General features: G+C 45.4%; 1 protein-coding gene across 1 annotated transcript in view; it reads left to right on the forward strand.

The window, feature by feature from the left end:
* The window catches only part of LOC147440148 (protein S-acyltransferase 21-like), a 63,703-nt gene that overhangs the window by 14,403 nt on the left and 22,374 nt on the right, over nt 1-26,926 (forward strand). Inside the window, exons 2-5 of the mRNA XM_086529924.1 lie at nt 15,331-15,444; nt 15,524-15,868; nt 15,961-16,029; nt 16,141-16,212. Of these exons, the coding sequence (XP_086386050.1) occupies nt 15,331-15,444; nt 15,524-15,868; nt 15,961-16,029; nt 16,141-16,212 (600 nt within the window). The remainder of the gene's footprint in view (nt 1-15,330; nt 15,445-15,523; nt 15,869-15,960; nt 16,030-16,140; nt 16,213-26,926) is intronic.

Below are 26,926 nucleotides of genomic sequence, written 5' to 3' on the forward strand. Positions count from 1 at the left end.
CTCTTATGGAATGTCCAAAAGTTTGTTTAGTGCTATAGAAGTGAGTATTTCTTGTCAGTTTGTCAAGGGTACATCAATTATTTCTATTGAAGAGTACATGTGTAACTGCATTCTTAAACTGTCGGTTTTGGTATGCTCGAAAGGTTATTGGATCCAACGTGTACTAAAAGATAGTGGCAAAATGTGACGCTTCCATTTTGTCATTGGAAAGTTATGGATTCAAAGCAATGGCAGATTGCGACGCTTCCACTATGTCATTGGGACAGGGTTCACACGCAGGCAATACATGTGTCAACAAGTTGTTGACTTTGAGCATGTATGTGTCGTACATGTGTCGACACGGTGTCCGGACACCCGAGTGCTGACTGTAAGCATGTACGACATAGGTGCAAACGAGGACGTTTGAGATTTCAAGAGGGGGGTATGTCACCAGCCAGTGGCAATTCCATTTTTGTTTATTTTCTCTTTCTTTGGGGAATTTCGTTTGTTTTACCTTTTGGAAACACCCCTCTGGAAATCTAAGTGCCCTGCATTGCATAGCCAGTGTGGAACTGTTCAGAGAGAGTCCAAGCCTGAGGGCTAAAGAGCACTAAGGTTGGACAAGGACTATGGTTAGCTAAAGTGGGGTCATTGGCCAGCCAAAGCGGAATCCTTTGCTACATAGGCTACATTTCAGTTTTGGGTGTGGCTGTAGTGTACAAAGAGGGTCAGATGACCTAGAAGAATGTAATGGTAGAAACTCCTAAGTTTTAGGGACTGCTATTTTTGGACGACAAAATGTCTTCGCGTCTTTACGTGCAGTTTGACATGGGGATCATTTTGTTACTATGTGGCCAAGTCAACAGAGGCTGCAGGTGAGATATTTTTAGACCCGAGGGTCTAAAGCGGGAAAATGCACAAATGAGTGACACTTGGCACTCAGAGGCCAGTTTACTACTTAAAGAGAAGGCAAAAACGTGATTTTTCAGCTGTGAGCTCGTTTTTGAGTGCTATCACAGGTGGGAGAGCTTCAATGGAGTGCTGACTTACCCTCTATGTACAGTGAGGTGCAGGATGTCATGACCTGCATACCTCTCACTGCTCTCTCTCTCCCCTATTCTTTATGGTTATGTCCCTCTAGTGGGCTCATCAGATTGACCATGTACAGTTGTGTGGGTTCATGCGCGATTGCCGAGGCAAGAGCCTCTTGCACAGGTACTGGATTAGCTAGCGGCTAATCCCCTGCAGGTATAGGTGATTCGGAGAGGTTTCACGTGCGAAATCTCGTCCGATTCAAAGGGCAAGTAGCCCTACAGGTGCGGGAACTCGAGGATTTGCTACGGATGCGACCGGCACGCGAAACGGAGCCCGAAACAGTGAATTACAGCCTGCTGTGTATTTTTGCAGGGCAGAAAACAGAGAATTCAGCGTGCTGCAGATTCTCGCCAGGTTTTGCAAAGTGTCCGTATGCGTCGGGAAAGTCATCCAATGCGTGGGAATACTGACTGTGAAGGGTCCTAGTACAGTTATGTTACCGAAATTGGGCCAGAACAGATGGAATTCAGCCCGGATTATGCGGGACAGCTTGTAGGAAATCATAGGTTTTATTCCCTCTGTTAAAGAATAAAGAAATACCGAAAGGGGTGCCTAATTTAGGGGCCAGTCTGGTGTCTGACTCGCATACAGATGCATTCTAGCATCTGTATCCCATTCCCCTCTCTTGTGTCATTATAGCACAGGTAGAATAGACGACTAATAATGGGTGAAAGCTAAATCAAGGTTTGAAGTAAAGTCTACCGCCCTTTTTGAAGTTAACAGGCCGGTTACAGTTTCCGTGTTGTACTGAGTTGAAGCAATATAAAGAGATATCGAAAGGGGCACCAAGGTTTATGGCCAGTGCTCTCTTGGGGTGGAACTCTGCCACTCCGTGTCTCGTGTGTCGTATATCTCTTTAAGTTCAGTGTTATTTGAAGTGCTAACAGTTATTTCAGTGTGTTCTTTTCTGTTGGCACGTATTGCTCTCCTGTTACAATGGTATCAGAGCTCCACTCATGTGCTTTTCTCAAAGCATACTTGTCCTACCAAGAACAGACAGAGTATCATGGCGTTTATGGATTCGGTAGAGTACCTGTAGTTGCTTTGCGATATACTTTCACGGCATCTGCGGTAGAATCTTTCGATGTTGCAAGGCTTCCAACAGCTTCTAAATTACATGTTACCCCCTATGATTCCCCAGGTGGTACCCCTTGCTCTGGCACCAGAAAGTACGAGAGCTTCTAACCGGCAACCTTCCCAGCAGTGTCACGTGACACATCCAACCCTATGTGTGTCACGAGGACGTGGCAGTTATTAACCATGTCACAGAGATGTGGCAACTGCTAACCTTGGTTGTTGGTTTCTTTCCAATGGGGTTTATTTTATTTGTTTTGAGACCCTCTTTTTGAAGTAGCAAACGATCGGACATTGTATGGCCAATGTGAACGGTATATTCACCCACAGATGGGAAGTGGTCGGCACTGGAATTCGTATGGTAAGAGGATGTTCAGAGCAAGATCATATAGGTTCCTTAGTCGCACTTAGCAAGTTGGTGGATACTAGGAAGTGAACTCAATTAAGGCGTAAAGTCAAGGTGGGACTACCAACAAAAAGTATCTGACAGTTGGGCCACATTGCACTTTTGGATGCGGTCCCAATGAGGATAGATGGTCAGAAGACCAGAAGACCAGTGGGAGCCCAACGGAAGCATCTCCTAAAATTTAGGGAACTGCTATTTTGGGCCGTGAAATGTGTTCGTGTCATTACCTCCGGTATGACTAGGGGAACATTTTACAACTCTGCCGCGAAGTCAACTGACGCGTCGGTTGGGATATTTTTAAGCGGCGAACCCGAAACGGGAAAATGCTTGTAAATGCGCCAAGTGTCACATTTTCATGCACTTGCCTCTTCCAAAAAAATGGGCGCTGAATTTTTAAGCTGGGAAGGCCTCATTATGCAATCTGTCACAGGTTAAGAGCTATGGAGTGCTTCCTTTCCCTCTCATGTACAGTGTGGTGCTAGGAGTGATGCTCTGCACACTACACACTGCTCTCTCTCTCCCCTACGTGCAGTTATGTGATGCCCCACAAGAGGGCTACTCATTTGACTGATGTACAGTTGTGTTGGTTCATGCTTTTGTGCTGAGGCAAGAGCCTCCTTGAGCAGGAATAGGGGTAGCTAGTTGCTGCTCCAAAGCAGGCACTGGTGAGGGTCATAACCTCACCGTATTGGTGCAAAATCAGCGCTGTGTATGCGCTGTAATTTTACTGTTTTTCAGCCATACGGATGCCAGGACCATTGAGAATCGTGCTCAAGCCCAGGTACTTCATGTGGCACAGGAGGAAAGGGAACACTCGCATGTTGCGGAGTCGGGGGCTCCAAAGCAGGTTCCTCCCGTGCTTGAACAGGTGGCTAGAACGCCTATTCCACAGGTTATGCCAGTTCAGCCCGCCACCTTTCAGAGCCAACATGCTCTCTTGAATGGACAGGGAGCTGGATACCAGGCTATGCACTCAGTTTTTTCACCACCCACGGTACATCCTGGGTATTTCGGGGGTGGATCAGTGTTCCAAAGTATGGCTGGTCATGCGCCTGGAAGTCAGCCGTACATGCCAGGAACAGTGTTCGGGGGTATGCAAGGCATCATGCCAAACCCCATGTATGGTAGTATCGGCATGCAGCAAGGTTTCCACTGCAACCAGGGCCAATTTGGGGTGCCACAGGGTCATTTTGGCATGGCTGGTTTTTTTGGACAGCAGCCAGATATCGCACCTCTGACGCAAAATGTGAATGGCCAACACGTATCGATCATGCCTAGTACAGTGCCCATGTTGCAGACCATTCCGTATGACACCTTGGGCCACATAGTCTCAAAGGATTGTGTTAGAATGGATCCCGCAAAGGTCGAAGCTATCAAGACATGGCCAGACTTGAAGACTATGCACGATGTTAGAAGCTTCTTGGGATTGTGTTCCTACTATAGAAGGTTTATTAGAAATTTTGCAGAGATAGCATCACCTCTTCACGCTTTGGAGAAGAAAGAGGTCACTTTCAGATGGACCCAAAAAGAGATTGCAGCTTTTAGTGTCTTAAAGGAAAAGTTGACTTCAGATCCAGTTATTTTTTTGCCAGATCTCAGGGAGTCATTTGTGGTCCAGTGTGATGCGTGTGGCAGTAGCATCGGAGCAGTGCTAATGCAAGACGGACGGGTAGTAGCTTATGAAAGCCAAATTTTGCAAGGGCCAGAGAGGACTATGCAAGTCTATGAGAAAGAGCTCTTGGCCGTGATTCATGCGCTTTGTAGCTGGAAGCACTACCTCTTAGGTGCTGATTTTGTTGTCCAAACAGATCATCCGACCTTGCGATACTTCTTGACACAGTCAAAGTTATCCGAAAAGCATATGCGATGGGCAAACATTCTTTCCATGTTCCACTTCCAGATTATGCATGTGGAAGGCAAGAAGAATGTTGTGGCTGATGCGTTATCAAGAAAGCCACAAATTTCAGCTGTGTCAATTCCTTATCATCATGAGTTAGATGACATGAAGGAACTGTATACTGCTCATGAAGATTTTGCAAGGATCTTTGAAGAGTTACAAGAGGGGCAACATCATGAGCACTACCTCCTCAGAGATGGTTTTATGATGATGCATGGCAGACTTTGTGTCACTAGGCCATTGCGACATACGATCATGGAAGAGAGTCATGTCCCACCGTATGCAGGGCATCGTGGCATTAATGCGACAGTTAAAGCGGTAGAGACGTACTTCTATTGGCCTACCTTGAGGAGAGATGTGGATGCCTTTGTGCGAGCATGCATAGTTGCCAAAAGGTCAAGTTTGACAGGCAAAAGGCACCAGGGTTATTACAACCACTGCCGATTCCGGATAAGCCACGGGAAAGCATTGCTATGGACTTTATCTTTGATCTTCCAAGGACGCCAACAGGGAATAATGGTATATGGACCATTATCTGTAGGTTCAGCAAGCATGCCCATTTTATCCCTGTCAGGAAGAAGATAAAATCTGATCAGATGGCACGCTTGTTCATGTACAATGTGTTTAAGTACCATGGTATGCCACAATCGATTATCAATGATCGTGATCCTCGCATGACCAGTTTGTTCTGGAGAGGATTGTTTGAGAACATGGGCACTACGCTCAAGTTTTCGTCTTCGTTTCATCCACAATCTGACGGACAGTCAGAAGAGGCTAATTCTACTGTCTTAGATCTGCTGAAATGCTATGTGTCAGATAATAAGGGCAAGTGGGAACAGTATTTGCCTATGCTTGAGTATGCGTACAATAATACGGTGCATTCGTCTACTAGCAAAGCACCTTTTGAAATTGTTGAAGGCGGCAAAAAGGTTCCTCCCATTTTGCATACAAAGGACAAGATCTTTGAGGCAGATCGATATGTTGAGAACATGGATGAAATGTATAAGAAGATTAAAGTTGCCTTGGAGAAGACTCAGGCAAAGCAGAAAAAGGCTGCTGATCGTCACCGTCGTGAATTGCTACTATCACCTGGTGATTGGGTTCTGTTAAGGTTCGAAAAGGCAAGGTTAAAGAAGATGAAGGGCAAGGAACGATTGTTTCCTAAGCTCAGATGCGTTACTATGGGCCTTTTCAAGTGCTTGACAAGATCAGCGATGTGGCTTACAGGCTGAAATTGCCTGATGCATGGAAGATTCATAATGCGTTTCACGTGAGTCTTCTAAGACCCTTCGTGGGTGATGTGCCAGAAGATATGCCAGATGAGGATCAGCCAGAAGTTGAGGAACTTGATGAGATCCTGGTACTTGAGCAGGTTTTGGCACATAAGGACAGAAAAGTTAAAGGACAAGTTGCAAGACGCTCTTTGGTGAAGTTCAAGAACTATCCGCCTATGGAGGCAAAGTGGATGGAAGAACATAAACTGTCAGAGTCACCAAATGTATTGCAGCTTTACCTTGAAGTCTTTGGGTTACAGCCTACTTATGCCTCAACCCAACGTGTGCAAAGGAGGGGTAATGATAGAGCTAGTATATCAAAGGTACATATGAATTTAGGGCCATAGATGGAAATGGCAAAAGTATGAAGGCCTCATAAAGTCATTTGTATCTATGTATGTTACGACCTTTTTTGCGGATACGTGCGATGATAAAAGAGTGTTGATAGCACAAGATCATGAGTGGTGTGTATTTATGGTATGCAATCGAGGATGTTTGCGATTTCAAGAGGGGGGTATGTCACGAGGACGTGGCAGTTATTAACCATGTCACAGAGATGTGGCAACTGCTAACCTTGGTTGTTGGTTTCTTTCCAATGGGGTTTATTTTATTTGTTTTGAGACCCTCTTGATCGGACATTGTATGGTTAATGTGAACGGTAGATTCACCCGCAGATGAGAAGTGGTCGGCACTGGAATTCGTATGGTAAGAGGATGTCTAGGCTCAGAGCAAGATCATAAAGGTCCCCCCGTCGCACTTAGCAAGTTGGTGGATACTAGGAAGTGAACTCAATTAAGGTGTAAAGTCAAGGTGGGACTACCAACAAAAAGTATCCGACAGTTGGGCCACATTGCACTTTTGGATGCGGTCCCAATGAGGATAGATGGTCAGAAGACCAGTGGGAGCCCAACGGAAGCATCTCCTAAAATTTAGGGAACTGCTATTTTGGGCCGTGAAATGTGTTCGCGTCATTACCTCCGGTATGACTAGGGGAACATTTTATAACTCTGTCGCGAAGTCAACTGATGTGTCGGTTGGGATATTTTTAAGCGGCGAACCCGAAACGGGAAAATGCTTGTAAATGCGCCAAGTGTCACATTTTCATGCACTTGCCTCTTCCAGAAAAATTGGGGCTGAATTTTTAAGCTGGGAAGGCCTCATTATGCAATCTGTCACAGGTTAAGAGCTATGGAGTGCTTCCTTTCCCTCTCATGTACAGTGTGGTGCTAGGAGTGATGCCCTGCACACTACACACTGCTCTCTCTCTCCCCTACGTGCAGTTATGTGATGCCCCACATGAGGGCTACTCATTTGACTGATGTACAATTGTGTGGGTTCATGCTTTTGTGTTGAGGCAAGAGCCTCCTTGAGTAGGAATAGGGGTAGCTAGCTGCTGCTCCAAAGCAGGCACTGGTGAGGGTCATAACCTCACCGTACAGGTGCAAAATCAGCGCTGTGTATGCGCTGTAATTTTACTGTATTTCAGCCATACGGATGCCAGGACCATTGGGAATCGTGCCCCACTGGCAGAGGACAGTTCGGGGACTGTTTGGGGCTGAAAACAGGGCAAAAACCAGTAAATACAGCGTGCTGAATTTACTGTTTTTGGGCAGGAATCAGAGGGTATACGCCCGTGCAAGTGAGTTCTAGCAAGGGAATTGGTTTCGCGCAAGTTTTGGGGTTGTTATGCTGCCGAAATTTGGCCAAATCAAATGGTATCTAGGGGGATACACGTGAAGGATTCCGAGGACCTTACCTTGTAATTTACCCTCCTAAAGAATAAAGAAATACCGAAAGGGGCGCCAATTTTGGGGCCTACAGGTTGTCGGTGTCTGCTCGGAGCATTTTAGCTTTCGAGCTGTGTGTATTCGAGTGTTAATTCCCGTCGCAGGTTCTCTTTGCAAAGTGCTCTGTGTGTGTGTCTAAAGTAAAGAATTTCGGGTGAAAGCCAACGCCTATCGCCCTACGGGCTGGTTTCAATGTGTTCGTGGACAAGCTACAGCATGACCAGGGTTCAGTTCAGTCAGTCAGTCTAGATTTAGAAGTGATTTGGCACTCTTTGTGAGTCTGTTCGCAGATCGTGCATGCCCAGTCACTTAGTGTAGATGCATATCCTTTGGTTGCACACAGCATGATCATAAGCATTCCCATTAGAATTTATCAGAATCCTTCAGGGGAATTTTCCAGTGCATTTAGCCTATTTTCGCTATTTTTGACATTTTTCACTTATTATTTTTAAGTGACTTTTGTTGGAAAGTAGGAAGGGCAAATTGAGTAAGTTTTTATATAAGCAAACCTAGACTAGCACTAATTGGCAAAAGAGGCAGCAGGAGCCAAGCTCAACATGCAACTTCTCAGCAAGAATCCCCTTGGTGGTTTCCCTCCAAGCAAGACGTCCACTTCCCTAGCGTTTTCATCAGAAGACCCATCGCCAACATCACCCAAGCATTGGCGTTTTCAGCAAGCATCCTCGCTAGACCATCCCAGTCAGCCAGCGATTTTTGCAGGCTTCATCGCCAAAGAACTCCTCAGCCTAGCGTTTTACAAGAACCCCCAAACGCCCCCATTTTGGCATAGCGATTTTCAGCAGATGAAGACCATCAGTTTTCAGCCCTAAAGACCATCAGATTTCAGCCCAAGGACCCGCAGGTTTTCAGCCATAAAGACCAGCAAAGGCAGCGTTTTCTCTCGCGTTTTCAGCCGCAGCAGAATTCAGCCATTAGCGTTTTTGGACAGCAGTACAAGAGTAGCAGATTTCAGCCCTTAGATCGGTCTCGCCATCACCGTCGTCGTCAGTGATCTAGCCTAGACTTGCATCAGTCACATGCATTTAGTTTGTACTAGTTTGTGCAATCAATAGTAGACCACTCTCGCCGACAAGAGTGGGGCCTTCGGAGGAGGGTTTTACAATGTCTCTGGTGTCGTATTCTCTTCTCTCTCTATCTCTCAGTCTCATACTTTTGCACGCAAAGTGTTCATTCGCTTTGTTCGTATCCATTGCACTCTCTCATTAAGAACGAAAGGCTCTCCCTTCCATAAGAATAAAAAGGAACCTTGAGCACAATTCGGAGCACTCATCTTGAGCAAAGTTCAAACATTCATTCCGCTGCACCTTACATTGGTATCAGAGCTTTGGCAGTGTTTAGTATCACTCAAGGAAAGAACCACAAAAATCACAGCATTTTTTTTTGCTTGTTGCGGTCGCATGAACCCAAGTTCGCTTGGGCGTGTCGATTCCTAGTCGTGTTTTTGAAGAGTGACAAGAATCCCAAGAAAGAAGGGCTTGTCCAGCCTCCCCTTCTGCCTCTTTTCACTCATTGAGAGCGGACCGTGCACTTAGCGGCCGGCCAGTCGACGTGAGGTGGGAAAAAGCAACCTTGGTGTGCGTGCAAGGCCGCTAAGGGGTGCGTCCGCGGAAAAGAGTAGAACTCAGGTGAAGAGAAGATCCTTCTCACACACAGATTGCAAGCGAAAAGAAAACCCTGAAGACCCGCAAGAACCTCAAGAACTCAAGAACCCCAAGAAGCAAGACTCCCAAGAACCCAAGTTCCTCGTGAACTTAAGAACCCAAGACCCCCAAGAACCCAAGTTCCTTGTGAACTTAAGAACCCAAGACCACAAGAACCCACGACTTCAGTGGATGGTCATCACTCGAAGCGGAATGGATACTTCGCTTAGAGGTGATGAGCATGAGAGAGGCGAAGGAGAATTTTCCCCACCAGGAGGTTTTTCCGACCCTCTTCCTTCCCCATCTACGCCACGGATTGCACTAACTCCTATGGAGGAGTTGGAGTAGATGTTTATGGATAGGAAGTTAGAACGCGAAGCAAGAAGAGCAGAAAGAAAAGCCGAAATGGAGCACGAACACCAAGAAAGAATGGCAGCCATAGCGTGTGAGCGTGAGCAAGCACGCTTGGAAGCCAAAGAACGACAAGCCAAATTGGATCGTGAGCGCGCAAAAAGACAAGCAAAGAACAAAGCAAGACAAGCAGAATTTGGTCGCGAGAACAAAGCCATCAAAGAAAAGAGCGACCAACACACGAAAGAATTCTTGCGACTCTTTTCTCAAGTTCAGGCACATATGCAAGAGATTCAGGAAAAAGAGACTCTCTCAGTCTCTTCTTCTCCCAAGCATGACACACAGGATTTGCATAATGATACGCATGATGATTTGAATGACAATGATAAGCATGATGATTTGGATGTTAATGATGAGCATGATGATTTGCATGATCAAGATGTGATTTCTCACGAGCATGATGATTTGCATGATCAAGATGTGATTGCTCACAAGCATGATGATATGCATGAAGATAATGTGATTGTTCACAAGGATGATGTGTTAGTTGATACTTTCGCTAGTGAAGCTAACCTCATTGCAGATTCAATCAATCACGAAGAATCGATCTTGGCTCTCGAGCCTAGGTCCAAAGAACCTTTACAGGAAGTACTATGTGTTCGAATGATTCGTCAGCACGCATTGTACGAGTGTTTCATTTGTGATCGTTTCCTGTATTTTAGTCAGCATCTTTATGTGATCCCTTTTCCTAGGCATGACATATTGTACGTTGAGCATGTTTCACTCATGGATGAGCACGAATGTATGCGGATTGTTCATGAAAAGCTGAAAAGTATGCATTCAAGGAAGTCACATTACATGTCTCTTCCTTGGCATGACACATTCGTAGAACGAGCACAGGAAAGTATGAGCACCAAGCAACGTGACACATCCAACCCTATGTGTCCGTGGACAAGCTACAGCATGACCAGGGTTCAATTCAGTCAGTTAGTCTAGATTTAGAAGTGATCTGGCACTTTTTGTGAGTCTGTTCGCAGACCGTGCATGCCCAGTCACTTAGTGTAGATGCATATCCTCTGGTTGCACACAACATAATCATAAGCATTCCCATCAGAATTTATTAGAATCCTTCAGGGGAATTTTCTAGTGCATTTAGCCTATTTTCCTATTTTTGACATTTTTCACTTATTAAATTTTAGTGACTTTTGTTGGAAAGTAGATAGGGCAAATTGAGTAAGTTTTTATATAAGCAAACCTAGACTAGCACTAATTGGCAGAAGAGGCAGCAGGAGCCAAGCTCAACAGGCAACTTCTCAACAAGAACCCCCTTGGTGGTTTCCCTCCAAGCAAGACGTCCACTTTCTCAGCGTTTTCATCAGAAGACCCATCACCAGCATCACCCAAGCATTGGCAGCAAGCATCCTCGCTAGACCATCCCAGTCAGCTAGCGTTTTCTGCAGGCTTCATCGCCAAAGAACTCCTCAGCCTAGCGTTTTACAGGAACCCCCAATCGCCCCCATTTTGGCATAGTGATTTTCAGCAGATGAAGACCATCAGTTTTCAGCCCTAAAGACCATCAGATTTCAGCCCCAAGGACCCGCAGATTTTCAGCCATAAAGACCAGCAAAGGCAGCGTTTTCTCTCGCGTTTTCAGCCGCAGCAGAATTCAGCCATTAACGTTTTTGGACAGCAGTACAAGAGTAGCAGATTTCAGCCCTTAGATTGGTCTCGCCATCACCGTCGTCGTCATCGATCTAGCCTAGACTTGCATCAGTCACATTCATTCAATTTGTACCAGTTTGTGCAATCAATAGTAGACCACTCTTGCCGACGAGAGTGGGGCCTTCGGAGGAGGGTTTTACAATGTCTCTGGTGTCATATTCTCTTCTCTCTCTATCTCTCAGTCTCATACATTTGCACGCACAGTGTTCGTTCACTTTGTTCGTATCCATTGCACTCTCTCATTAAGAACGGAAGGCTCTCCCTTCCATAAGAATAAAAAGGAACCTTGAGCATAGTTCGGAGCACTCATCCTGAGCGAGCCGTCTGACTGTGATCTAGTGCAACCGCCTTTGCCACCGGTGTTTCCACCACCTTCCCCACCACCACCGCCACCATGATACAATGGTTGGAGCTTGCATGGGTATCCTTATGATTCGTACCCCGGATATGCTAACCAGCCAAAGGATTTCAAACAATAAAAATTTTCACCTCTTTTAGGGTGAATGATCAGAAGAAAGCTTTACACTTCCTCCAACAATTCGACATCATGTATGCTTTGAGACACTATATGGTCCACAGCATAACCGTGAAACGTTTCACCCTGAAACGCGGCGTTTTACCACGAAACGTTTCAGCCCAAAATTAGAGCACAGTGAAACGTGAGACCAAAACGTGCGTTTAGTGACTTTGAAACTAAAACTATGGTAACTTATTGTTAGTGAAACGGCTTGTGTTTCACTTGGTGAGCAAAACTTTTCAAGGCCCGAAACGGTTCACCTGTCCTGACCTGTCGAAACGCATTTTATGGTGACGTTGTATACAGAAGAATCAAAGATTTCTCGAGAAACGGGTTTTTTATAAAGATAATGCTATGCAGCGGTGGAGTTCAATCGCGACACAACCACATGCTCCAAGGACATGACAAGCTTGCAAGACAATTTTTGTACGCAGTTATATGACTTCTCTGTTTGAAGTCGAGATCTTGTCAGAATGGGGCAACTTGAAAATACTTGCCATAGAGACCATGAAAGACTATAACCAAAGGTTTCTCGACGTCTATCTTCTGGTGTCTTTCTTCAAGTTCATTCCCTTGGAGGACCAGTGTGAGCAATACACCATTGAACTACCATCATTGCTACAGGAGTATTGTTTGTCCAAGCAAGTATACACCATGCAAGTGCTTATGGACCATGCCGCGGTCGGCTACAAACTTATGAAAGGAAAGCTCGAGTTCACTACGGAAGCAACTCCAGCAAGCAATCCGAATTCCCGATAACAACAAACCAATCCCCTGGAATCCCATGAAAGTCAACCTAAACGGCCTCGTCTGACACAGCGTCAACGAGAAACCCTGTTACAAGAAGGCCTCTGCTTTGAATGCTTCAAGACATCACATACCTTCAATTCATCTCCTCAAAGAGCCTCGACGTCTGCAAAGCAACCTTATGCTTCGACGGCAGAAAGATCCTTAGGGCCACCTCTAGCTAAGAGAGCTTGACCTGCTATTGGACTAGTACTCGATATTTATGGTATAAATCTCGAGAGTTCAAATGAATTGTACAGAGCATATGGCAAAGTCAACGGTATGAAAGCACTGATTTTCTTCGATCCCGGAGCTATTGAAAATTTCATCCATCGAGATTTCCTGAAGCAGATAGACTTTGATTATGAATCACAAGGGCATGAAATTGAAGCGGAGCTATCTTTTGGACAAACTCACAAAGTGCTCCCACTAATTGGGGCGCTTCTAGTGACTATCTAAGGATATTATGGGAAAGCCAATTTCTACATCATGAAGTTAGGCAATTGCAACGTTCTCTTGGTTATGCCTTGGCACGGCAGGAATGACGCAACCCTCCAGATCTGGAACCATACAGTTAATTTGATGCAGAAGGACAAGCCAGTCGTTCTCAAAGTTCGATTGTCCGAACGAAAACCTGAATGAATTTCCTAGATGCTTTGTATACCTTTGAACTCTGTCTGAGAAAATATTGTTTGAAATTTGTTTGAAATGGATTGTATCTATTTTAAACCTATCGTTTGGGGAGGGTATTGTTGTATGCTTGAAACCTGCAAGCGACGCAGGCTATGGTCTGAGGAACATTTGGTTGTATTAGTCCTTTGAGCTCATGGCTTGAACCTTTTTAGGTTATTTGTGGGGGGAATGACAAGGTAGTCGTCGAGTAGCTTCATACCACAGACCGCCTGTCTCGGGGGAGTGCTTAGTGGCGTTGTTCGTTGTTTCTTATAACATGCATATGTGAGCATTTGCCATTGAATATTCCTAATTGGGTGAGATTGCCTAGGTATGTAATTTTAGAGCATCAAGATACCTGTTTTAGCTTAGCGCGGTCTGGGTATGATGATTAATGTTGCTACGCCAGAATATCAAGAGCTCCGATCTGGAATGAGAAAACTGATTGTCCCTCGGATTGACCCTCAGAAATTTTTAAGCTAACTTGAGTTGTTTTGCAGATATACTGTAATTGCGGACGATTACTCTTCTTTCAAGAAGGGGGAAATGTCACAAACTACTGACGTGTCAAGCTACCGAAGACCCGGTGGGTTGAGGTTTGCCTGACCCAACCCTAGCCGTCTTGCAGATCCCAACCGAGGGGCCTAAACCCTAGAATCAATAGAAGAAGCAAGAGTTCTCACCAACTTACAGATCCTCACCGAGTGGGGCAAACAACTTATTTTACCAATGTTTGGGCCCCCGTCTGATGGGGCTTAAGTCCCTAGAGATTAAAATAAGACCTACACACAAAGAAAAGAACTTCACAGTGCTAAATTTTTTGATGTGGCAGGCTTGTGTGGACATCCTGTGAATCGTGCTAACATGCCACGTGGCACTGTACGGAGTGCTGTGATTTCTGCTGGCAGATTGTTTTATGTGCTGCTTTTCATGCCCTTGTGCCATGGGCTCATTCTCTGGCACGTTTCCGCGCTGCAGTGCAAAGGATAGAGCATTGGCGTTGTACCGAGTTGAAGCAATATAAAGTAATACCGAAAGGGACGCCAAGGTTTGGGGCCAGTGCTCTCTTGGGGTGGAACTCCGCCACTCCGCGTCTCATGTGTCGTGCATCTCTTTCAATTCAGTGTTATTTGAAGTGCTAAATGTTTGCTTAATCTGTTCTTTTCTGTTGGCACGTGGTGCCCTCCCGTTACACATCGTGTCACCCTTCTCCAATGCCATGACATCACATAGTGTTTTTTCACAGGAAGGTGTTAGTAGATATCAACCCCTCATGAACATAAGTTTGCTAGACCCCACACAGAAGCACGAGCAACATCTATTGGGGTTCTTAACCCTTGCCTTTAGGACTTGCGTCTGCTCTCACTCACACCACTTTGGCCGAGCCTTGGAGGTAGGTGCCATTGTTGGAGCTACTTGACACACAAGTTATGTTGTCTTCTCGTGTGTGGGATTAGCAGTACATTTAAGGTTATGGGTGTTTTGAATAACGAAGGTTTTGTTTAGTTGTGTAATTGACGTCTTTATGTTGTTGAATCTCATGTTATTGTTTAGCTTATCTTAGGTATTAAGAAATTGCGCTTTTGTCTTTAAGGAATGAAAAGAGGAGGACACGAGAGAGGAGACAAACACAATGTGTGAGAGGGAGATTCTCCAAGAGCAATAACTTAATAACTCAAGGGAGTGCTCATACAGCTATACACTGAGAATGAGGGACAAAGAGTCTCTTTTACAGTGGGAAAATGACATGATCCTACAAAATGGAGGTGTCTAGTTTTGTATGTCTATGGCTAATAAAACTGCCACATCATAAAAAATAGCTTTGAGTGCTAGTGAATGTGCTGCAGCATAAAAGCTAATGAATGGCGACATGGACTAAAAATGCATATGCTGGGCCACTGTTGGCAATACAACCATGAGATGCAACCTAGAAAGCCACCATCTAATGATGACATATCTCCAACATGTTTCAGGTCTATGTTGTTGTACGGGTTAAAGTTTGGGAATCAAATCTTTGCACCTCTCTTGTTGTCTTTGGTGTGAATGTCTTTAGAGGTAGGTTTTTTAGCATTGTACTAACTTGACAAATTGCTTTTTTCCCCTGACCAGGTGGTGGCAATCACAGTATTTTTTCTCTTGGCAACGGCATTTTACGTTTTCTTTGCTCCCTTCTTGGGGAATGCAGCTATACAAATCACAGCTATTGCTGTTTATTCTTCCGTGGTACTTTTCGTGCTTTTGAAATTTTTAGCTGGAGTAGGTGACGGGAAACTATATTTCTTAAAATTTTACCTCTTTTCAGGCACTTGCAGTTTTTATTCTGTATGTCAGATGCACAGCTATCAATCCAGCAGACCCAGGAATTTCTTTACTGAAGTTGAAGCCAAATGATGAGAAAGGGCCTCTAACAGACTCTTCTTTGGTTTTGACATCGGCACATGGAGGGGCTGCAGATTCTCCTCAAGTATCTATCACTGGAAGAAGCCCGTCTATTGTTCAGCATCCACATAGCAATAGGCTATCATTGCATTGTCTAGGGTGCATGCTAGGGTGGCTTGTGAAGGGTGATAATTGCAGGAAGGATGGCATTGAGGAACAATCTGCACCTGATGAGGATGTGCTGTTTTGTACATTATGTAATGCTGAGGTGATAAGCCTCTTCTAGAATGTTTATTTTGACTTTTATACACATCGAATGTGGCTCTGCTTACTTTGAGGCTTCCCTGTTTGGTGATGCAGGTACGGAAGCACAGTAAGCATTGTCGAAGTTGTGATAAGTGTGTTGACGGCTTTGATCACCATTGCCGGGTATGTGCTTGAGTGCAGTTATATCAGAGGTTTTGTCGTTTCTTTATGTGAAATCATTTGAGTGGGTTTCAAAATGCAATATGTAGTCTAAGACTGTGATTTGTTTTACAGTGGCTGAATAATTGCGTTGGAAGAAAGAATTATGTTACATTTGTGTCACTTATGGCCACATGCCTTATAATGGTGAGCTGTTAATGTGAATTTTGTGGCTCTTTTGGGAGGTGATTGGTTTGTGGTGATGATGCAATTAATTTGGTGACTTCGAGTTTCAAAATTTACGAAGGAGGAATGTCGTAAATGCACTCAGATTGAGCTTTGTTTCCACAAAGGATGACTAGGGACATGGACAATTGTGGTATTTTTTCTGTGGATTATGTCTCCAAGTATTTTTAGCAAATTTACTGATTGCCCAGTTTAGGAAGTAGGAAGCACTTTTAAGACGCAGTGTCTTGGCAAGCGTATTTGACTGCATTAGTAGTGTATATTGCGTTCATCATCTAATTTAAAGATGTAAAGTGTTGCTGCAACCGACACCTGAACTCGCAAGTGAGCTGCCCGTTGGCTTTTTCCAAGTAGTGGAGACTTTCCTGTCTTACTGAAGAATTGAGCTGTGATAATTGCACAGTGAGAGAGAGAAAAGAAAGAAAGAAGAAAGTTCTTTGGAGGCCTTTGGAGGCCAAAGCTGACCTTTAGGAAGAATTAGATACATCCATATTATGTTCCACTCCGGGTATCAATGCCATGAAGGCATATAAATAAAAAATAAGAATTGTAGTTCTTTTCAGAAAACTCTTAGGACAAGCTGTGAATCTAAGCAAGAGATGGATTAACTCCTTAGGGAGTGGGGTATGAAACTCTCCATTTATTGCTTTCCCTCCTCCATAGACTGTTCACTTGCCATTCTTCCTTGCTTCTTTTATTTTTCCGACGTTGTTGGTGTGCTTTAAGCTGAAATGGGTCAACTTATCAACGATCCATACCTTTGTCCCTTGGAGGGAGCTTGTCTGCTTGATAACTATTGTGTAAAACTTGTCCATGTATGTAATCTTTGCTTGTGTGCCTTTGGCTTGAATAAAACTGGGCTCTCCCAAGTCTACAAAAGGGACTACCTTGCTTTATTGTGCTTAATGTACATGTATCTAGTATAAAATCATCTTCCAATTTGGGGGCATTGTCCTTCCTGTCCCAGCCCTTGGGAAGTCCACCTATCCTATCTCAGTCTTTATGCTCTCCACCCTTTCCTTTTCTTTGACTACTGTTATGACTTCCTGAACAAAGTGTTCCAAGTTTGACAAATTTACCTCTAGCACCTTGATTTTCGTCACTATTGTTTGCAATGTCTCTGACATGGGTCCCTCTCGTGTGTTCTGCTGCTCTATACTCATGGTCTGTGCTTGCATTTGCAACTCCACAATCTACTCATCTTTCTTGGTTATCTCCTTCAAGGTTGCGAATCCTGCAGGCATTTTCTTCATCTCTTGCATGAGGTGCGATTCCTATGGTGTCTGTTTGGCAGTATAGGGGTGGGGACGTGGGTGAGGTTTGGACTGCAAAGCCCTTGTTTCGCCTGCTGCTAATGGAGGAAGGGGGAAGCTTGGCTCAAGATCCTCCAAGGAGGTCCCCTCTCCCCAGTTAGGGCTGCTTCACTTGTAATCTTACGAAAAGCCAATGTGGGCTTGAAGCATGCGATGATCAAAGAGAGAGGTAGTGTGCGAATGTGGCAAATCAGTGAGGGCAGCCTTGTGCTGAGAGAGAGAGAGAGAGAGAGAGAGAGAGAGAGAGAGAGATAGAGAGATTTTATTATCGTCCTTGGAGGTCAAATATGACCCATGGGACTAAAGTTACATGTGATGAAGTATGTGTGCGGCTGATGAATGATTCTCGATGCTCCAACATTGTGGTGATGACAGTGGCAATGGAGAGCCCACACTGTGGTTGGGAGAGGAAAGTGTGTAGATCTAAGTTATGGCAAAAATTGTGAGGGAAGCAAGTTCGGATGTGAACAAAAGCTGAGCACTCTAGTGGTGTGTGGTACTCATATTGTTGAACTTGCAATGAGCATAATGTACACAATCGATTTGAGTCTTCTCCATTGCCCCAACGCCCTGTCTCGCACTGAAAGGAGTGGGAGCTAAGCCGAGTGGTTGCAATAGTGTGTACCACTGACGAGGGGATTGACTTAAGCACGTGAGGGTGAGTACGGTTCCTCTTTCAGCGAAGGACATGGTTTTTGTAGTTGGGGGCAATATGGTTGGTGTAATGTATGAAGCGTGACCCACCGGATTCCTCCCAACCCGTAATACATTGGCGTTGTAGAAAAGCTTCATTCACTTGGACATCATGTAGCAAGGTCTTTTGAACTTTTTTGCTAGCTTTCCATGCAATTGTAGGAAGTCGATGTGAGGGGTATTGACGCATCTTTATCATGTACTCCACAACCCTTCCCATGTCCATAATCTAAATTGGAAGAGATCCCGACTTAAGAAGTAGGAGCATATGTCACGAGGACATGGCAGTTATTAACCATTTCACAAAGATGTGGCAACTGCTAACCTTGGTTGTTGGTTTCTTTCCTATGGGGTTTATTTTATTTGTTTTGAGACACTCTTTTTGAAGTAGCAAACGGTCGGACATTGTATGGCCAATGTGAACGGTAGATTCACCCGCAGACGGGAAGTGGTCGGCACTGGAATTCGTATGGTAAGAGGATGTCTAGGCTCAGAGCAAGATCATAAAGGTCCCCCCGTCGCACTTAGCAAGTTGGTGGATACTAGGAAGTGAACTCAATTAAGGTGTAAAGTCAAGGTGGGACTACCAACAAAAAGTATCCGACAGTTGGGCCACATTGCACTTTTGGATGCGGTCCCAATGAGGATAGATGGTCAGAAGACCAGTGGGAGCCTAACGGAAGCATCTCCTAAAATTTAGGGAACTGCTATTTTGGGCCGTGAAATGTGTTCGTGTCATTACCTCCGGTATGACTAGGGGAACATTTTATAACTCTGCCGCGAAGTCAACTGATGTGTCGGTTGGGATATTTTTAAGCGGCGAACCCGAAACGGGAAAATGCTTGTAAATGCGCCAAGTGTCACATTTTTATGCGCTTGCCTCTTCCAGAAAAATGGGCGCTGAATTTTTAAGCTGGGAAGGCCTCATTATGCAATCTGTCACAGGTTAAGAACTATGGAGTGCTTCCTTTCCCTCTCATGTACAGTGTGGTGCTAGGAGTGATGCCCTACACACTACACACTGCTCTCTCTCTCCCCCCTACGTGCCACAAGAGGGCTCCTCATTTGATTGATGTACAGCTGTGTGGGTTCATGCTTTTGTGCTGAGGCAAGAGCCTCCTTGAGCAGGAACAGGGGTAGCTAGCTGATACTCCAAAGCAGGCATTGGTGAGGGTCATAACCTCACCACAAAGGTGCAAAATCAGCGCTGTGTATGCGCTGTAATTTTACTGTTTTTCAGCCATACGGACGCGAGAACCTTTGGGAATCGTGCCCCACTGACAGAGGACAGTTAGGGGACTGTTTGGGGCTGAAAACAGGGCAAAAACCAGTAAATACAGCGCGCTGAATTTACTGTTTTTGGGCAGGAATCAGAGGGTATACGCCCGTGCAAGTGAGTTCTAGCAAGGGAATTGGTTTCGCGCAAGTTTTGGGGTTGTTATGTTGCCGAAATTTGGCCAAATCAAATGGTATCTAGGTGGATACACGTGAAGGATTCCCAAGACCTTACCTTGTAATTTACCCTCCTAAAGAATAAAGAAATACCGAAAGGGGCGCCAATTTTGGGGCCTACAGGTTGTCGGCGTCTGGTCGGAGCATTCTAGCTTCCGAGCCGTGTGTGTGTTCAAGTGTTAATTCTCGTCGCAGGTTCTCTTTGCAAAATGCTCTCTGTGTGTGTCTAAAGTAAAGAATTTCGGGTGAAAGCCAACGCCTACCGCCCTACGGGCCGGTTACATGGTTCCATTGCCGGGATATCAATCACTTTTTCCTTAAAGAGTGAGCCTGGATTGTTTTGGGATAAAGACACAGAGTGCAGGAACGCGGGGATTACACTATGGCCGACAAGGGGAAGGGAATTATGGAAGAGGGTTCCTCTTCAGAGGACAGGTAGGAGATTCCTATGGATTCTGAGATTGGCGAGAGCTCACGGCCACGTCAATCTGTACCTCCTGTCAACGTGAATGTCCCTCCAGTAGTACAGGGCTTTATGATTGGGCAACTGGAGGATGATGCATTCAAGACTCAGTTAGTTGCCGCGGTGAATGTCTTTTCGCAGCTGGTGCAGAATCCGAGGTTTATGGAATTCTTGCAAGTGTCACCAGTGCAACAGCAAAATAGGCAACCTACACCGCGTACGGAGCTTGTTGATGCTCAAGCCCAAGTACTTCATGTGGCACAGGAGGAAAGGGAACACTCGCATGTTGCGGAGTCGGGGGCTCCAAAGCAGGTTCCTCCCGTGCTTAAACAGGTGGCTAGAACGCCTATTCCACAGGTTATGCCAGTTCAGCCCGCCACCTTTCAGAGCCAGCATGCTGTCTTGAATGGACAGGGAGCTGGATACTAGGCAATGCACTCAGTTTTTCCACCACCCACGGTACATCTTGGGTATTTCGGGGGTGGATCAATGTTCCAAAGTATGGCTGGTTATGCGCCTGGAAGTCAGCCGTACATGCCAGGAACAGTGTTCGGGGGTATGCAAGGCATCATGCCAAACCCCATGTATGGTAGTATCGGCATGCAGCAAGGTTTCCACTACAACCAGGGTCAGTTTGGGGTGCCACAGGGTCATTTTGGCATGGCTGGTTTTTTTGGACAGCAGCCAGATCTCGCACCTCTGACGCAAAATGTGAATGGCCAAGGTGTGCCGATCATGCCTACTACAGTGCCCATGTTGCAAAGCATTCCGTATGACAATTTGGGGGCACTAGAGAAGCCAAAGGCTTACAAAGAAGGTGGTGCAGCGGTAAAGTTCAGTACCTTCAGTGGTTTCGAGGACAAGACAAAGGCCCTCACTTTCCTCCAACAGTTTGATACAGCTTATGCGGGAGGGAATTTTACAGAGGCCTCGAAGGTCAGGAAAGCTGCCACTTTCTTAAAGGACAATGCGCTTACATGGTGGACGACTTTGTTAATGCAAGGACAGGCACCCGCCACTTGGGTTTACTTCAAGCAAATGTTTGCATCTGCTTGGCTATCAAATGAATTTGAAGCCGACGTCTTGACAGATTGGCACCAGCTTACTTCAGCTTCGTGCAAGAGCTTGCTGGAGTACAATAGGAGGTTTTGTAAAGTGTTACTCTCAGTGACCTCCTACAGATTTGTGCCATTGACAAAGCAGATAGAGAAGTACTGTTGTGGGCTGCCTAAAGGGCTTTGCGATTATTGTACAAAGAACAGAGTGGCTGCCCTTTGTGAAAACAGCTCCTGATGCGTCACAGGGGTCAGAAAAGGACACCAAAGACAAGGATTCAGCCGGCTCTTCTAGAGCGCAGGCAAAGAAACAGAAAAGGAAGCCTTTCGTGCGCAAGTCGCTCGAGGAAAAGAAGCTCCTAATGGCTGAGAACAAATGCTTTATATGCGAGCAGCCTGGTCACTTTTCTATCAATTGTCCACAAAGGAAAAGGCCAGCTGACTCAGAGGATAAAGAAGATAAGAAAGGCAAGAAGCCAAAACCCACGGCAGGTTTAGTGCCAGACATGGTGGGTGACAGGCCCAGCACAGATGCCAGTGAGTTATGCAGGGCATGGGGTAAAGTTAGGGATCAGACGGCACTTATCTTCTTTGATCCAGGTGCCAAAGCCAACTTGATCTCACTAGAGTTAGCTATAAAGCTGGGCATCAGAGCTGAAGAGATGGGGTACACAGCAGAGGCAGGGTTGGCATGTCCTGGCCACTCTGAGTGTGTTACTCCCATCATTGGAAAGCTGCGTCTGCATATTCAGTTGTATGTGGACAGAAGAGTTTTACATCATGCCGCTGGAAGGTTGTGACGCCTTGTTGGGGATCCCGTGGATGTTCCGAGTGCATGGAGTCTTGGATGCCTACAACAAAAAGATCACTGTACAGCATAGGGGCAAAACTCACATCTTGGATGTAAAGCTTAAAGGAGAGTCGGTCCCTATTGTATCTGCTTCTGCTATCACTTCTGTAATAAAGAATCATCTTTCTGTGTACTTGATTTTTGCACGTGATGTCTCAGATAGTGATCAGTCAAATTAATCTGTGTTAGATAAAGAAAGGTCAGCATTTTTGCAAAAGTTTAGTGACCGTTTTTCTGATTCATTACCGTCGCAATTGCCGCCAGAGAGACCTGAGGACCATCGGATAGATTTGGTGCCAGGGTGTAGCCCACCAAATAGACCTCCCTACAGGGTTAGTGCGGCGCAGCATAAAGAGATTATGGGCCAGGTTGAGGAGTTATTAGAGAAGGGGCTGATTTAGCCTAGTTCTTCACTCTTTTACTCCCCAGTGCTCCTAGTGCAGAAGAAGGATGGCTCATGGCGCATGTGTATTGATTACCGTGCGTTGAATAAGAATACCATCAAGAATAGGTTCCCTATTCCTAGAATTGATGATATTCTCGATCGTTTAGAGGGTGCTGCAATTTTCAGCAGGATAGACCTTAAGAGTGGGTACCATCAGATTCGTATAAGACCAGAGGATGTGCACAAGACTGCGTTTAGAACGACATTTGGTCTCTATGAGTTTCTAGTGATGCCGTTTGGGCTAACAAATGCTCCTGCCACGTTCAACAGAATGATGGACCGGATTTTTCGCTCGCATCAACAGTTTGTTGGAACGTTCTTCGATGACATGATAGTGTATTCGAAGAATGAAGAGGAGCATAGGCGTCACTTGACCATTGTGTTCGAAGAGCTGCGCAGTCACAGGTTACTTGTCAATCCTAAGAAAAGTGAATTCTTTCTCGAAGAGATCTACTTTCTGGGCCACATAGTCTCAAAGGATGGTGTTAGAATGGATCCCGCAAAGGTCGAAGCTATCAAGACATGGCCAGACTTGAAGACTGTGCACGATGTCAGAAGCTTCTTGGGATTGTGTTCCTACTATAGAAGGTTTATCAGAAATTTTGCAGAGATAGCATCGCCTCTTCACGCATTGCAAAAGAAAGAGGTCACTTTCAGATGGACCCAAAAAGAGATTTCAGCGTTTAGTCTCTTAAAGGAAAAGTTGACTTCAGATCCAGTTATTGTTTTGCCAGACCTCAGGAAGTCATTTGTGGTCCAGTGTGACGCTTGTGGCAGTAGCATCGGAGCAGTGCTAATGCAAGATGGACGGGTAGTAGCTTATGAAAGCCGAATTTTGCAAGGGCCAGAGAGGACTATGCAAGTCTATGAGAAAGAGCTCTTGGCCGTGATTCATGCGCTTTGTAGCTGGAAGCACTACCTCTTAGGTGCTGATTTTGTTGTCCAAACAGATCATCAGACCTTGCGATACTTCTTGACACAGTCAAAGTTATCCGAAAAGCATATGCGATGGGCAAACATTCTTTCCATGTTCCACTTCCAGATTATGCATGTGGAAGGCAAGAAGAATGTTATGGCTGATGCGTTCTCAAGAAAGCCACAAATTTCAGCTGTGTCAATTCCTTATCATCATGAGTTAGATGACATGAAGGAACAATATACTGTTGATGAAGATTTTGCAAGGATCTTTGAAGAGTTACAAGAGGGGCAACATCACGAGCACTACCATCCTCAGAGATGGTTTTATGATGATGCATGGCACACTTTGTGTCACTAGGCCACTGCGACATACGATCATGGAAGAGAGTCATGTCCCACCGTATGCAGGGCATCGTGGCATTGATGCAACAGTTAAAGCGGTAGAGACGTTCTTCTATTGGCCTACCTTGAGGAGAGATGTGGATGCCTTTGTGCGAGCATGGATAGTTTGCCAAAAGGTCAAGTTTGACAGGCAAAAGGCACCAGGGTTGTTACAACCACTGCCGATTCGGGATAAGCCATGGGAAAGCATTGCTATCGACTTTATCTTTGATCTTCCAAGGACGCCAACAGGGAATGATGCTATATGGACCATCATCTTCAGGTTCAGCAAGCAGGCCCATTTTATCCCTGTCAGGAAGAAGATAAAATCTGATCAGATGGCACGCTTGTTCATGTACAATGTGTTTAAGTACCATGGTATGCCACAATCGATTATCAGTGATCGTGATCCTCGCATGACCAATTTGTTCTGGAGAGGATTGTTTGAGAACATGGGCACTACGCTTAAGTTTTTGTCTTCGTTTCATCCACAAACTGATGGACAGTCAGAAGAGGCTAATTCTACTATCTTAGATCTGCTGAAATGCTACGTGTCAGATAATAAGGGCAAGTGGGAACAATATTTGCCTATGCTTGAGTATGCGTACAATAATACGGTGCGTTCGTCTACTGGCAAAGCACCTTTTGAGATTGTTGAAGGCGGCAAAAAGATTCCTCCCATTTTCCATACAAAGGACAAGATCTTTAAGGCAGATCGATATGTTGAGAACATGGATGAGATGTATAAGAAGATTAAAGTTGCCTTGGAGAAGACTCAGGCAAAGCAGAAAAAGGCTGCTGATCGTCACTCTTGTGAATTGCTGCTATCCCCTGGTGATTGGGTTGTGTTAAGGTTCGAAAAGGCAAGGTTAAAGAAGATGAAGGGCAAGGAACGGCTGTTTCCTAAGCTCAGCATGCGTTACTATGGGCCTTTTCAAGTGCTTGACAAGATCAGTGATGTGGCTTACAGGCTGAAATTGCCTGATGCATGGAAGATTCATAATGCGTTTCACGCGAGTCTTCTAAGACCCTTCATGGGTGATGTGCCAGAAGATATGCCAGATGAGGATCAGCCAGAAGTTGAGGAACTTGATGAGATCCTGGTACCTGAGCAGGTTTTGGCACATAAGGACAGAAAAGTTAAAGGACAAGTTGCAAGACGCTCTTTGGTGAAGTTCAAGAACTATCCGCCTATGGATGCAAAGTGGATGGACGTTGTATGGCCAATGTAAACGGTAGATTCACCCACAGACGGGAAGTGGTCAGCAGTGGAATTCGTATGGTAAGAGGATATCTAGGCTCAGAGCAAGATCATAAAGGTCCCCCCGTCGCACTTAGCAAGTTGGTGGATACTAGGAAGTGAACTCATTTAAGGCGTAAAGTCAAGGTGTGACTACCAATTGAGAGTATCCAATACTTGGGCCACATTGCACTTTTGGATGCGGTCCCAATGAGGATAGATGGTCAGAAGACCAGTGGGAGCCCAACGGAAGCATCTCCTAAAATTTAGGGAACTGCTATTTTGGGCCGTGAAATGTGTTCGCGTCATTACCTCCGGTATGACTAGGGGAACATTTTATAACTCTGCCGTGAAGTCAACTGACGCGTCGGTTGGGATATTTTTAAGCGGCGAACCCGGAACGGGAAAATGCTTGTAAATGCGCAATTGTCACATTTTTATGCACTTGCCTCTTCTAGTAAAATGGGCGCTGAATTTTTGAGCTGGGAAGGCCTCATTATGCAATCTGTCACAGGTTAAGAGTATGGAGTGGTTACTTTCCCTCTCATGTACACTGTGGTGCTAGGAGTGATGCCCTGCACACTACACACTGCTCTCTCTCTCTCTCTCTCCCTTACGTGCAGTTATGTGATGCCCCACAAGAGGGCTCCTCATTTGACTGATGTACAGCTGTGTGGGTTCATGCTTTTGTGCTGAGGCAAGAGCCTCCTTGAGCAGGAACAGGGGTAGCTAGCTGCTACTCCAAAGCAGGCACTGGTGAGGGTCATAACCTCACCACAAAGGTGCAAAATCAGCGCTGTGTATGCGCTGTAATTTTACTGTTTTTCAGCCATACGGACGCGAGAACCTTTGGGAATCGTGCCCCACTGACAGAGGACAGTTAGGGGACTGTTTGGGGCTGAAAACAGGGCAAAAACCAGTAAATACAGCGTGCTGAATTTACTGTTTTTGGGCAGGAATCAGAGGGTATACGCCCGTGCAAGTGAGTTCTAGCAGGGGAATTGGTTTTGCGCAAGTTTTGGGGTTGTTATGTTGCCGAAATTTGGCCGAATCAAATGGTATCTAGGTGGATACACGTGAAGGATTCCGAGGACCTTACCTTGTAATTTACCTTCCTAAAGAATAAAGAAATACCGAAAGGGGCGCCGTTTTTGGGGCCTACAGGTTGTCGGTGTATGGTCGGAGCATTCTAGCTTCCGAGCCGTGTGTGTGTTCAAGTGTTAATTCCCGTCGCAGGTTGTCTTGCAAAATGCTGTGTGTGTGTGTGTCTAAAGTAAAGAATTTCGGGTGTGAGCCAATGCCTACCGCCCTACGGGCTGGTTACATAGGACGTGGCAGTTATTAACCATGTCACAAAGATGTGGCAACTGCTAACCTTGGTTGTTGGTTTCTTTCCAATGGGGTTTATTTTATTTGTTTTGAGACCCTCTTTTTGAAGTAGCAAACGGTCGGATTGTATGGCCAATGTGAACGGTAGATTCACCCGCAGACGGGAAGTGGTCGGCACTGGAATTCGTATGGTAAGAGGATGTCTAGGCTCAAAGCAAGATCATAAAGGTCCCCCCGTCGCACTTAGCAAGTTGGTGGATACTAGGAAGTGAACTCAATGAAGGCGTAAAGTCAAGGTGTGACTACCAACTGAAAGTATCCAATACTTGGGCCACATTGCACTTTTGGATGCGGTCCCAATGAGGATAGATGGTCAGAAGACCAGTGGGAGCCCAACGGAAGCATCTCCTAAAATTTAGGGAACTGCTATTTTGGGCCGTGAAATGTGTTCGTGTCATTACCTCCGGTATGACTAGGGGAACATTTTATAACTCTGCCGCGAAGTCAATTGACGCGTCAGTTGGGATATTTTTAAG

The sequence above is a fragment of the Adiantum capillus-veneris genome, chromosome 15 (assembly GCF_014529385.1).
Source record: "Adiantum capillus-veneris isolate H3 chromosome 15, ASM1452938v2, whole genome shotgun sequence".
NCBI lineage: Eukaryota > Viridiplantae > Streptophyta > Polypodiopsida > Polypodiales > Pteridaceae > Adiantum > Adiantum capillus-veneris.